At 38.7% G+C, this 14,759-nt stretch overlaps 1 protein-coding gene across 5 annotated transcripts in view; it reads left to right on the top strand.

Annotated features, from left to right (window-relative positions):
• The window catches only part of pald1a (phosphatase domain containing paladin 1a), a 43,596-nt gene extending 31,895 nt beyond the window's left edge, over nt 1-11,701 (top strand). For 4 of the 5 annotated variants that reach the window (XM_026351280.1, XM_026351281.2, XM_026351279.2 and 1 more), the window contains exons 19-20: nt 1,971-2,126; nt 9,928-10,077. In XM_026351280.1, coding sequence (XP_026207065.1) covers nt 1,971-2,126; nt 9,928-10,077 — 306 coding nt within the window. Of the gene's footprint in view, nt 1-1,970; nt 2,127-9,927 lie in introns of all 5 variants that reach the window. The other variant, XM_026351278.1, reaches the window with a different exon arrangement.
• Nucleotides 11,702-14,759: the final 3,058 nt, after the last annotated feature.

Below are 14,759 nucleotides of genomic sequence, written 5' to 3'. Positions count from 1 at the left end.
TGGTGAATTACAACCAAGAGAGCACTATTATGTTGTCTCTTAAATAACAATCATGGGAATTATAGGGGCATGTTCTGCTTTGGAAAATTGCACTGTTCTAGTGTTTCAGATCATAGGGCGTTTACATGGAAAAAGTCGATTATTTAGTAATTATCACAAAAATAACTGTAAATGTAGTGTTGTTTAATACTTGATATAGTGGAGTTAAAAGGTCTTTGGAAGAACAGGGACTGAACATTTGTTTGTTGGTGTGCTGTGGGGGATATTGTACATTTCTTGACAGTTGTACTAAATAAATTACTTGCTATGTGAACTCCTTCCAAATGTGTCTGGCTCAGGGTTTCTTCAGCAGATAGAAGGGGTGAAGAGATGATGGAGGGTACAAGAAGGGGGGATAGTGTTTGTGGGCAGTAGGTTGTTCTTTTCTTTTGTAAGAGTTCCTCACTCACAGCAGACAGAGCTAAAAGTTGTTGCCTCTCTGGTCAGAAAGCTGTAATTACGCACTTGGTTAAAATCACAAGGTTGGGAAGGTCTGGTAATGGGGAGCTAGTGGGCAACTGTTATATGTTCCTACACATATCTGGGTTTATAGTATATTGTCATATGTAAACCTGCATTTTGCAATGATTTTTTACATGTTAATGCGGAATTAAATGACCCACAGACACAGCTGAATATGTATGTATTTTACTTTTATTGTTTTGCTTTATTTATACCTATACCTACTATTGACATTTTCTTTCTCTAACTTTCTGCTTCGTCCTCCTTTTAAAATTCCGCTGTGTGTTGAACGAGCAACTCTTTGCCCCCTTATCTTCTTGTGAAATGAAAAATTAAATTCCATTCCTGGATAAATTAAAAATGCTGCAAAAGGAGCTCTGGCTCCTTTTTAGAGTTGTTTTAGGAATGTTTACTTCTCCATCGTCCCTACCGCTTTAGGCATGAAAACAATGGAACTCCATTCTACAATAAGCTGTATGAGGACTAAAGTTTTATCTACAAAAGTTGACTGGTTGTTGCTTTTTATTACTTTTATTAACAGCATAGTTGAAGAAAAGAGGGTGACAGTGTGAGCTGGTTGCTAAGAGCTTCTCATTCTTCTGTGTTAGTGGGGGTTTTGTGTATTATAAAAGGTTAATCAAAGCTATTGATGCATGGCTCAGAAAATATATTTACCACTGTGCATGCACTTAAGAGGTCCCTGACCCTCTGTTGGTGGAGCTATTGGCGTAAGGGAGACTAAGGTACACAATATTATGGTGGCACTAAGTGGAAATAATGTCATACAGACAGGTGGTGGAGTAGATGCAGGAGAAACACAAGGTTCACAATGTTATATAAGCTGAAAACAAGTGTGATCTCAGTGGGCAAATAGTTCAGCACACAGTGCCCTTGACTTGACTGTCACTGTCACAATATGATGTGTAAATGCTGTGGATGTGCTTTACTTACTTTTTTAACTGAATTTGCTTAATATTTAATAGTTACCGGTTACAAACAAATTCATTTGTTTGCTAACAGGATCAACAAATGTCTGAGTTAGGCCATGCACTGTTGAAAAGGGGATTAGTTTTTGGTTTGAATCCGTGCATCACATTTACTGCATATCCCCGCTTCTTGTAATTAGTGTTCTTAAATTACTATTTTGGTGAGATTAAGATAGTGTTAAATATACAGTATTGTGAAGCAGCTGTGATCTCTGACAGTTTTTATCTTCAAATAATTGGAAAGATTGTGCACACAAACAGATAATAATAGAGATGTAGAGACTGCCATCTTCCATCAAGGTAGGTAGAAGGTCAGATTGCCCTGCTTTTGATGCTATACACAGTACAAATGTAGAAATCTATAAGCCTAAGGTACTAACAGCAGTAGTTCCTTCATAGAATAATATGTTTGTTGTTCACACTTGAAATATCAGAATAGCCATGTTTACCTCTTGTCTTGCTTTTTATTTTTTTTTTCCTCAGATCAAAAGTGGTAAAACAGAGAAGGAGTGTCAGCAGCTACTGCTGAGGAGCCTGCAGTACCTGGAGCGATACATTTACCTCATCCTCTTCAACACATACCTGCACCTAGAGAAGAAAGACTCTTGGCAACGCTCCTTTACTGTCTGGATGGAACAGGTAAACGCCACCTGTCCTGTATCTCGTTATATTATTAGGATGTTTATATACACATTAATTTGATATATGCATTTCATTTTTTAACACTGATCCAATTAACATACAGAGAGAAATCGAAAAGGAATATGACACAACATTTTATATTGTGACTTGTCTTCAGTTTTCCTCAGAAAAATGGCAGAAAAGACACAAAAATAAAAAAGTCAGTGTAGCTTCATTGTTATCAGAGCTTTATTTATTAAAATCGCGATTGAGGGAAAAGTAGTTTCTCTTAGCCGAACAGAAAGAGGGACAAGACCTGAGGGACTTTTTTTTTTTTTTACATTGTAAACTGGTTACCAGAGTTTCATTTGGATTTTCCAGCAAGAATTTACAAGCTGGTTCTGGTTCTTCACACACTGAACTTGATAATGTCTCAGCTGTGTGTTTTTGTTGGTACATTATCGTTTGACCAGCTGTGCCCCTACAGTAAAGTCGAGAATTTATGTGCATTCCAAGCAAATGAGTAGTCGGTAAGTGGTGCCTAAAGCACACACACACAAACACACACACACACACACACACACACACACACACACATATACACGCTATTATGCAATGTACATTTTAATTGCACACTACTCATATACACATAAACTCAGGTTGTGGTTAAAATAATCAGTTTGGCAGGTTGACAAAACACACATCAAGTTGATGGTAAAAGCCGCTGGCTTCATATACAGCGAATCACACTGTTTTGTTTACGTTGGGTCTTGATTAGAAAGTTTACTCTTCTTCTAGACCCTGATTTTGCCGTGAGCATCAGCAAACTTTTGACTTTTGAAAGCAGATTTATTATCCTTTTCATCACCAGCAAAAAAGTGTTTTTTTCTTATGTTTTTTCTGCTGAATGATGACATTTTTATGGCCGCGGTTTGACTGCGTCAGGTGTGGGTGCCTACAACTCAGCTTAAAAGCAAACAACCGGGCCTTATGGGGATTTGAACTGCAGCCGGCTACTTGTGAACCGTTCTCTATTCTTATCGGGGAGTAGGTGATCTGGAGAAACACAGCCAGGAGCCTGGAATGTTTAAAAATCACTGAATGAAAATCTCCTCCTTCTTTGTCTTTATTGAGGTGGAAAAAACTCAAAGAAAAAAAAGCGGAATTCCAAAACAGACCGGACCAATCGCTGTGAAAACAATTGTCACAGAAATATGCGTGGTCTATCGGTGCATATTCTTCCTGTTATGAGTAGCAAATATATGTGGTGCATCAGAGTGACTCTAATGGCCCAGTTATGCCATGAGAAAATACAGGCGTACAGACACAGACACAGAAGACAGGAGCATTGTTATAACACAATGTCAAAATCTTATCTCCAGGATAATAAGTATCTGGTGTTTCGTCCTGTGTTTATTTTCTTCTTCCTTCTTAATTAAGGTGCCTCGATGAGAGTTTTGCACAGCGGTCGTACTAATATACGGTATAAAGTTAGGAACAGCAGCTGCTTGTGATACAGCTTTAAATTAACTGAATCTTTAAACCTTTAATTTCCTGCAGCATCTATCAGTTTCTTTCATTTCATAGATTGTCAACACTTTTAGGCCACATGGGGGCAGTGGAAACAAGTTAAAAACCCAATAGTTATTGCCGTTAATTTGGTTAACATTCGTTAAAGAGCAACGTTATCATTCTCTTAATTCGGTATTCACTTTTATTTCTACGCCCACATTAACACAGTTACATTTATAAAGATGTCTTTTGCGTTTCGTTTTAGCTCTCCCTCGAGATTAAAGTAGTATTTTTTCCAAAACTGTCTCCAAAGTGTGTAAATCTGAGACCGCTGGCTTGACACTGTAGCATGCACAAGGAAAACGGATTTGTAGAAATGCTTTTACAATGGTGACCAAACAGATAGTGGCAGTAGCTCAGCATAGGAACGAAATATTTGCTTGTTTAGCTGCCAAATGCTTTATTAAGTTCTTCAACCTGATGCTGTGTCAGGCTACTGTTTAGTGCTGAGCAGCTAGTTTGCAGTGTTTTTCAATATTTTTGCCTGCTGTGGTGGAAAATCACACAATTAGAGTGGGGAGAATGAACCACAATCGTAAATTTATGGGCCAGACAGCTAAACAATTACTGTTTTGTTCTTCTGTTTGATTTGAAAATAATTTGAGCTCACATACAGGAAGGATTTAACTTTAAAAACACTGTTGATACGTCTTTAGTGTCACAGACACAAAAGACTTTATAGCATGAAAATAAATATATATATATATACTTTATTTGATGTACTGACATACCACCAGCACATTTTAGTGTAGAAACTGCTGGAAAACATTTTTTTTTTTTGATAAAACTGTTTCTGTTTCATTGTTTATAGTGTTTGTACAGTTATATTTCAGTTTATACCATAATTACAGTATAAGTTTCACTGCAAGTATTGTATTTCAGTGTTTATTCTGTTCCTAAACTAAATGTTTTTTGGCACAATTAATATAAAAGTGGTAAATAATCCACTTTGAAGTAATCTAAGCAGGTAATTACAATACATTTCTAAGCCTAAAATACAATATGTGTATGATTTTTAAACATGTTTCGTCTTTATCAGCAGTCGTGTGCTTATCATTAATTATAATCATGATACTAAGTCTGGAACATGCACCTCCAAGCCTCAGTGCTGAACTTGTTGTGACTGCAGAAGCATCATCTTATCTACAGAGCAGACTTTGTGCCCCCTCACAGGCGTCTTATGATGTGTTTTTGAAGCCCAATTTTAGGCAATTCTTCTCCATCTGCCGGAACACCTGGGGCCATGTTTTAGCAGGATGACAAAAATAAGCCGGTGTGTCTTTTAGATTTGCCAGTGCAGTGGACTCTCACAAAAAAAGAGGTAACTGGCTCGGTCTAACAGAGCAGTGAATCAGCGATACTGGGCTACAATACATGAAATTAGGCATTTTCTCTTACCTTCTCCTTCAGTCATAAATAGGATAATGGATAAATGGATATTTCCTCTTGTGCTTATTTTTTCTCCAGACTCAGTTTCATTTTAGATCAGAAATATCATTTTGTTGTTGTCTAACTCCAAACCTTTAATTGTTTTGGTTAATTATCCTTAAGTGGCACCTAGAACGTGAATTAATCTCCACCTGTGGCAAACTAATTTGACTAGATAGCATTTAGAAAGGCACACACCTGTGTGTGTGTGTGTGTGTATGAGATCCCACAATTCACACCGCATCTCAGATGAAAGACATTTTCTAGTCTCTCCACAGGGAGATTTGAAGATGCTTTTAGATGGCAGTTCAGAAGTTTCCCGTCCAATCTGACCGAGCCTCATAGGATTTGCTAAGAAGAGAGAGATAAACTGCCCAGAAGTGGGAGGTTGTCGAGATTTACCCAAGAAGACACAGCTGTAATTGCTGTGTTTTTACACTCTAGTACTAAAATTTAGATTTGCTGAATTTTCTAAATTGTGTTTTCACCTTATATATAAAGGTTGTTGGGGATATATTAATTAACAATTAAAACAAAATATAGTGTATTCATTAGTTTCAATTCCAGCAGCAGCAGCAGCAGTAGTTTCTCTGAATTAAATATGAACAAACTTCATCAAAATCACACTGCACAACCCGGTTTAGCACAAAAAAATCTCCCCAAGCATATTATTAAAATAAATTGAATTATATCTTACTCTCTGACAAAATGTTCCCCTGCACTATACCTGCAAAAAGGTTCATTTGAACCAGTGTGACACTGTGAGGAGAGACAGCTGCTGTGACAGCCACTCTCCCTGGCATGATGGTTAGGATTAGGTGTTATCTTAAAGAGATCTTTATCCTGATTGATTTCTGAGCCCATGAAAAAGTCAGGAAAAGGACAAGAAATATGTCACCACAGTTGTCACAGAAGTCACACACACAATAAAAAAAGAATATTGAAGTCTAAACTAGGTGTTTTATTTATTTAGTTTTGTGTATTTAGTGCTAAACGATTAAGACTTTTAAACATCTCGTCAGAACCGGTCTTCTGTTTACAGGTTATTTAATTAAAACAAGTAATCTAATAAATGAATAGTCACACGCAAATATTGTGAAGAACAGTCTTGTGACAGATGCATTTTGGTCCCACCCCCACTGGTATTTGTCGTGTTTACTGGCCCAGATGCTGCAGAATCTGGCAGCGGCCCAACCAATCTGACCCAACCAACCCTGAGGCATAATCATTAGTCTATCACCAGTGACCGTGGCAGGATCATTATTGACAAATCACCATGCCAGAGGCAGCAGTTGGGCATCATGGCCATCACTACTCATGCACTGGAAGCCATGGTTATACAACCTGCCACATCGTAGTCATGCAGTCTGTCCTGACTCTGAGCATGTGTATGCGAAAGGACTAATTTGATCTCTCCAGCCATTCAAAGCAGGAGCACAGTGTTTCCAGTCATGCAGGGTAGTAGTCTGCTTTGGTCTTGTTGCTTCTCGTGAGTTGAACCGCAGAAGAATGTGTTTTGTGTTGTGACACTGATCAAGATTCTTATAACCATGTAAAAATGCATTACTGTAGAGGTTTATTTAAGTTATATATATTTGACCATGTATTGAAATCAGAGCAGAAACATCAGAGGGGTGTTTGGAATTGAAATCCATGTTTGCTAATCCAAAATGCACCCCTTTACACAATGGCAGGACTTGTGTACAGTGCATACCATAGATGCCTGTAGGAGAGGTACCCTATCAGTCACTCCAGCTGTTTTGATGTGTGGCACAGAGGCCTCCCTGTCCCCCTGGAACATGTGCAGCTTTTGAGATAGCCGACTGTGGGGAGGACCAGCACCTCCTCACTGCCCTGCTCCTCCTGCCTAATATGTTTTGCTGTTTGTAACGTCTTTCATGATGGGTTGAAGACCTCTACCACAGTTCCTCTGACTGTGTCCTGGAAAACTTGTAAGCACACACATGATGACTCTCCGTTGTTGTTGTTGGAGTTTTCAGATATAATGAATCTCTGCTTTTCCACATGTCATGCCACCACAACAGCACTGTGGAGTGACAAACTAGTGCCAGGCAAGATTTTAATTTGAGTGCATATATATATATATATATATATATATATATATATATATATATATATATATATATATATATATATATATATATATATATATATATATATATATGTATATGTATATATATGTATATATATATGTATATATGCATAAAATGTGTTGCATAAAGTATAAAAGGGAAGAAAAAATATGTATGAACTGTGCATTATTATATATTTAACTGTTGAAAATGGAAGGAAATATGCTGGTTTGCAGTTATTCCAGATTGAAATCTTGTACAGTTAGTCATGGTCCCCATTGGATCAATCAGGATGAAGGATGAACGTATCTGAATTTTCTTCCGGTACAACCAGCTGATCAGAGTTTTCACTTGGTCATTAACATTTACGTGGTGGATTACCACTATACCCTCTACATTGCTGCTAAACATCAGCTTGTTGCAGTGTCACAGCATTTGGCTCTAACCAATTGCTGTGGCTTTGTTTTATGCAACAGGAATGGAAACTAACTCTCCCAGACTGCTGCATCTGCACAGAAAAAGCTTCCAGTGCAGGTGTTTAGTGGTCTGTGCTTTGAAAAAGAGAAATTGACTATATCAAGGTTTAAAAAACAGAAAATGAATCATAGTGGAGATACCGCTGCTGGTAAATCCTCAAAGCCATTAGTTGCTGAGTCAGCAGTGAAAACCATTTTACTGTAATTAGGGGGGTTGAATGTAGATAAACCAAACATAGTATTAAAAAAAAAACTTTGAGGAGAATCAAGAGAACTAAATGTCAATGTCCTGAGCTCTGACCCACAGAGAAAGTAATTGCGTCACTGTTGATCCTCTCCATCTCGGCCCATCAACATCCTGTTCAAACTCCTCACTTAACCATGAGTTCACTGGTGTCTGTGATACAACTTTTCATTGTTTCCAATTTTTCACACCCCCCCTATTTAGACAGCTGGGATGAGTCAGGTTAAGTGCCCTAGTGAACAGCACAAATCCAGAATTCCTCCTGGGAGTCCCAGCCTCTGACTAATGGTTCCACTGCACCCACTCACTTGTTCCCACCAAAGAGGCGCTGCCAACTGTCCAGTACATTTAGTCATTCGGCATACTTACAAGTATGAAGACTGAATGATAGAGGCTTATAGTGAGAGAGCTCACAACACTCAGGAAAGGCTTTTTTAAGTCATGAGCCAGCTTTGAGCGTACAAAGCAAAAGATTTAGCGTGACGTGATACCTATTGTAAGATCTGATTTTGCACGGTCAGCAAGTAGGTAATCTAGACCACACTCTGTGGTGTCTTGTGTTTATTTCTGCACAAAGCTGGATAGCGAAGCTATAATTATTGTTGGTGAAAGCGATATCTGTATACTATTATTCATGTTCATTGTTCCAATATGTCTTCCTCAGCATTGAACCTGACAGTTCATTTTTAAAGTATCCCAGGCAACACTTCATACTGGATTACCTCATGGCTTTAGTTTAAAAGTAGGTTTCAGTAAATGATGCCCTCATTTAACCCAGTGTTTGAACATTCCTCCTCTCACACATTCTTCTCTACTCCAAAATTTGCAGACTTCTTGACTGCCAGCGAAGCAGCAGAGGTTAACTTGGCGAAGCATTTTAAACCACGTTACCTCCACTGAGTCATTCCCTCAAAGTCTTCTAAGGTCTTGCGAACTAGCTAACAGCTGGTGGTTCAGATGAATCTTGTATCGAGCTCAAGCCGAGGGTGTAAGCTACAAATAAAATTACTTTCTTGCATGCTGATGTCCTTCAAACACAAGCTGCAATTCTTCAAATGAGCGATAATGTGAAAATCGATACACGGATGAAAAACCAAGAACTTCAGAGTTAGAGTTTTAACAGTATTTGACTTGCATTGAAACGCACGTTGCTTCTTGCACGTCTCTTTTTGCAGCCCTTCCTGCAGAGTAAACCGGGCAAGCTGTGGCACTTCCAATGGGGCATTTAATCTTTAAGGTTTTTGCAGTGAAGTTGGCGCCTGCTGGGTTTGTTTGTGTTTGTATTGTTTGAATTTATGGCCAGATGTTTGTGGTTGTCCATGGTGTTTCCCATCTGTCCTATAGTGTTTGACAGCCATAGCATTTCTTTCTGCTTGATATGATCACTGAGTCTTGTTCCTCCCTCATGATTTAGATACAGATTAGATATAGAAAGACTGAATTTATATAGCACTTTTGGCTAAAGCAGTTTAGGTGCCCATCATTCACCCAGTCACTCGCACATCTGTCACAGCAAGCTACTATTCAAGCCTAACTATCAGGAGCAAGCTGGGCTTCAGTGCCAGAGATCCAGCTGCCAATTGTGTGATTAGTGGGCAATCTGTTCTACCTGCTGAGCCACAATAACTCATAATTGTATGTATTTTTCAGCACACTCTTCCTCAGGTCTACATGCTTCTTGTTTGCACTAGATAAACACAGACTGTTAGATGAACTCCACCTTAGACAGCTACAATGCTAAATAGCTGATTGCAGCAATAGTAAGAACAACAATAACGCTGCAAAGAAGAGAATCAATTATTGATTAACTGATGAAATAATTAAACTGGCTTCTGCTACTTCCTGTTGCTTCCAACCCACAGTATAAATACTGTTATTCTAATGTAGCGGCCGCACATGTAGGAATCCAGCAGATAACATGCTGTATCGCTGCAGAAGTAGCAATCGGAGCATTTATCATCTGTGTGACAATTAGACATTAACATTTCATGTGTTTCGTGTGTTAGGTGGCTGCCAGGGCTGGAGTTTATGACATCCTCAACCAGCTGGGCTTCTCCGAGTTTGAAAACCCGAGGGAGTCGCCGCTGGCCAGACTGCGCTGCCGTTGGCAACAGCAAAACATCCTGTCACTTCCTTTCCGAGGGGAGTTCATCTGAGAAAAGACTGCTGGGAACGCATCAAAATCAAACTGTGCTTTCCAGGATAAGATACTTTTCTATATTTACACCAGTATAAGGGATATTTCTGCATCATCTTTTGTTTGCGTCACAGCTTTTTTTTTTTTTCCAAACTCATCAATCCTAACATTTTGTAGGTGTTTTAATATTAGAACTTAGCAGAATGTTGCTCATATATTAGACATTGAAATTTGTGCTTTTGCCCTTTTTTAAACGGTAGAAAATAGTTTTTTAGCCTACTAATATTTGTTATTTTCTTTTTTAGGAGTTCTAACATTTGAAGATGAGACAAATTTAAAACTGCTGTTGTACAAAGCAAGACAAAAGTCAAATGTTATTATTGAGGATAAAAGCAGCGTCCATTCTGTTGAGACCTGTCCTTTTAGAAACGGCCATGCTTTTGTCCAACTTCAGGTTTTCAGTTTTTGAGAAGATTCCCAGTGTACATATGAAAGATGTTATTTAACTGAAAGATGTTATTTACCTGTTGAATTTGTAATGAAACTGATCAAAGCGGACATAGTTGTTTCTTTTGCTACGGTAACAACAGTAACGTGGCCCTTTGTTGTGCCTGTTTCTTTTTACATTTGTTTTTACGTCATGATACAGGTACTAACGTTACAGCAGCCAGACCTTTATGTTGATTTTAATTTAAAGTTGTAAACGTCTACATATTTGCTTTAGTAAACATTGGAGCAATGTTTCTTAAATGTGTACTTTTTTTCTATTAGATTCCTGCCTTGTCAAAATTTGTTGCCTGCATTACCCACAATGCAACTTGACTGCTGACACTTTGCTCATATTAAGCCAGTACTGTAGTAACTAATGAAGCCAAGTCAAGATCCCCAGACGACACCAAATCAAATTATATGTATGACTGTAAAATGTATGGTTTGAACCCGCTGGGCTTGCAAATACTTGGTGTAATGTGGATTTTAAAGAAATCTCTGGGTATCAATTGATGAAGGATAAATATACCCTTTAACAACTGTAGCGCTTGTCGGTGTCATCAGTAGGAGGAGACATAAGGTGCATGATTCACTGTACAATAACTTAGAATTGCATTGTCAGCAAAACAGGGCAACAAGTAGACCATTGTTTTTGTTCCACTCACACCAATTATTGCTTAGCATGCCTCCAACTCTATAATAATTTTTACTGTTCAGCATATTTTTAGATGTCCTAACATGTTTTTCTTTGAGTACTTTATTATTCCTTAATACTTGGTTAGGTGTAAAGTAGCATGTAGGTTGAATTGTGCTTTCAAACCACGAACCCTGATTTATAGCCAGATTTCATTCCAGTATTCTGTTCTGTCAACACATTTGCACTGTATATAACTGACCAGACTAATTGAACAAAATTATTTTGATGACTGAAAAAGGAAATGAGAGGATCCATTACAAAACCTCTCAGGGTGACATGAGAACGCAAGAGTATACATGTGCAGGTTTTAATAACACCCTATTGTCTTAGGTAAGCTCTTAATTTAAGTTTTTTTTTATAGACAAGAATTTTTTGTAAAAGCAATGTATTATCCTCTATTCACTGTATGTGCCATTTATTTTCTTTTTGGGGGGATAAAATAAATAATTCAAATAGATTTAACAGTCTGCTTTTGGTGTCATTTAATTGTCGGCTTTTCTAAGGATAAAAATAAAACCGATCCATCTGTGTCAAGAATTTAGATTTAAAAGTGTGGGGGGATATTCTGACCATGGATATTTTGCACACAACTCTTCGCTGTTCATTGTTTCATTGAAGTTTCTGATTCAACAACGGAGCCAAATAATTGTCTCTTCCCTGCTCGACTTCCTTTGGTCTTCCTCCTTATCCCGGCATCATCTTTTGCTCCAGATACGCACCGCTAAGAGCCCACTCGTATATCCGGATGGCCTCTTTGTCTTGTGTCAATGCCAACGTTGGAGAGCAGAGCTGGTTATGAGCATCGAGCAGGGTACATTGACACAAAACAGATGATTCATTGTTGAGCTGAAATCTTAACATCTTCCATATACAGTAATAAAGAGCTTAGGTGGATCAAAAGACTAATCTGAGTTGCCTTTTGAAGTGGACAGGTAAGGTCTTAATTAAAAAATAATATGTTCACTCTCTCAAGAATGGAGGACTGTGTGGGGATTAAAAGAGACTGGCCGGCACATCAGTGAAGCTCACTTGGCTTTGCTGTCCTGCTTTGAAAGGCTGATATCCCAGATGACTTACCATCTTGTAGGTACATAGCAGGCTTATCTTTGGGAGTGCGGAAGTTGTTAGGATTTTATCACACCACAGCCTATCCTGGTTTATTGTAAATGGAAACCAAGTGGTCCTAATTCAGACTCTCCTTTTATAGTTTGTTACACTTGTTTCCTTTTTCCAAATCGTCTCACTTTATGAGCTGCTTTAAACTTTTTTCATAGGGAGTTGGCAGTGTCTGGAAGATGTATTAGAGAATTCACAATAAGGCAGACACACATTTATAGAGCACAGTGTCTGTTTATGAATTTCTCTTAACTTTACCAGCAAAAAACAGCATGTAGATGTGGAGAGGGGCTATTCAGTTGCAGCATGTGGCCAACTTGACTCCAGGTCAAGATAAGCGCAGGACATGAGGACCATGCTTGGATGATATAGCGGCCCCTTGCCTTTGAAATACTTTCCAGACTCATTGAGATACTCCCCAATGTGAAACTCAAGCTAGCGGTTCTGACGGATCCCAAGATTACGACGGACAAAGAGCGGCATTGAGAGGTGAGCGATGAGAGGGGATGTAATGAACTTCATGTGAAAAGCTTCCCTCTGCAGATGAGAGAGCAGCTCAGAAGAGGAGGCATGGTGCCGGTGCAAAGGGTGCATGGGTGCACTGCAGCCTGCTTTGATTGTTCTTGTGTGGTTAAAGGCAGCATTAGAAACACCTCAGAGACACAAGTTGGCTCTCAGCCCTCTGAGGGATTTGATCAATTATAACACTCTGGACATTTAAAATGGATATTCCTAAATCTGAGTTAGCAAATACATACCACGGTTTTCATTTACTGTGGGCAACAGACTGATAGGCCTAGCACTCCCCACTGAGCAAGGTAATGAAAGGTCTCAGCAGGCAGGATAAAAATGACTGATTCAACTCCATTTAATTTTTGGGAACATCAGCTAAGATATTTTTATGTAGATGTCCAGGTTATATACTGTAAGTGCCTGTACACAGGTAAGATGTTCTTATGAAGACTGGACTGAACAATATCCTAAAGTGATGTAGATGTATACATATTGTTTGGTTTCACAAATCTTGTACCAGGATAAGACTGCATCTGTTCTGACTCCTGCACCAGTCCGGTTGTTCATCTTAAATCGTAGAGCTAAACAATCCTGAAGCTTCATGGGTCAAGTGTTGCTTCTAAGGTCAAGAATATCAAGTATTAAAATGAGATTTAGACTTACTGTCAGTCTTCTTATCCCAAGGATTGCAGAATGCATACACAGTGTATTTTGACATTTAGTTTGGAGTACATGTTGGGCAAGACACAGTATCCTTTAAACTTCCACCACGTACTGTATAATTACTGTTAGTTTTTCAGAAGTGAATAATCAGAGTGTTCAACAAATCGTAAGCCTCTCGGGTGGAAGAAATGAAGATAAAACCTTTGACACAATTGCAGTTTAGTGAACACATCAGATTACACCACAGACAGAAAAGTCTCCCACACAAGACTATTCACATTTTCTCAAGGAAGATTAAGTGTAACTCACTGAGTCTGACCAGGGTCATAATTCAGCCCTCACTGTGAAACATTCGGTCTCAAATCCCTCCATCCATATGGGGAAGAAGACTATAATAACAACTCCTTCAAGTCACTGGTTTGTAACTTGGCAAATGCAGACAGTCGTCTTCCCTCAAACTGCTGGGCAGGCTAGCAGCTGCTTTGCATCTCCCTGCATCTTGGAGATGAAAAGTCACATATTTTCTCAGCGCCCTGGCATGGCTAGACCACATTACAGCACACACTGAGCCCCGCAGACTGTGCTGTAACTTCTCCCCATTGCTGGAAACACAGAGGTGAAAGCTTGATTCTCTGCAACTCCACCCTCACAGACAGGACTAACAACTGCTCAGAAGATTACAATATGTCTGATTCAAAGGTTCGCTACATTTCTGACTTTGAAATACGTCTCTTTTAGGCAAGAAGGGAAAGGACAGTTGTTTTATAGTTCAGTATGTTTTATATAGTAATCACATTTCTGAAGAGGAATGACTTTCATACCTATGAATGTCTTATTCATGCTCATAGTGAAAATACTAGAGATGTGGGTTTAATGTAAGACAAGAGTTTATTAAAGTTCGGATCTCACACTGCTCTGAAGGAGAGTGTTCTAATGCAAGCGCTGGAGAAGATGATTGTCATGGTGTGTGGACTTAACCACAGACTGTGAGTGGAGCTATTCATTTCAGAAAGGAAAAACAAGGCTTCTAATTGAATACTATGCTATATTGTGGAATGTCATCCTGGCTTTTAGACACACATGAAAAAAAAAAAAAAACTCCAAACAGTATGGATGGAAAAAGAGCATAAAACTTGGCCGTTTATGGTTTCCATCTCTTAATGCTGTGGTTAGTTTCCATCGCTTATTAATGCACAGCTCTGGATCACCATCCATTTCTCTTA

Source organism: Anabas testudineus, chromosome 19, assembly GCF_900324465.2.
Source record: "Anabas testudineus chromosome 19, fAnaTes1.2, whole genome shotgun sequence".
NCBI lineage: Eukaryota > Metazoa > Chordata > Actinopteri > Anabantiformes > Anabantidae > Anabas > Anabas testudineus.
This window is presented reverse-complemented; position numbering and strand designations above follow the sequence as displayed.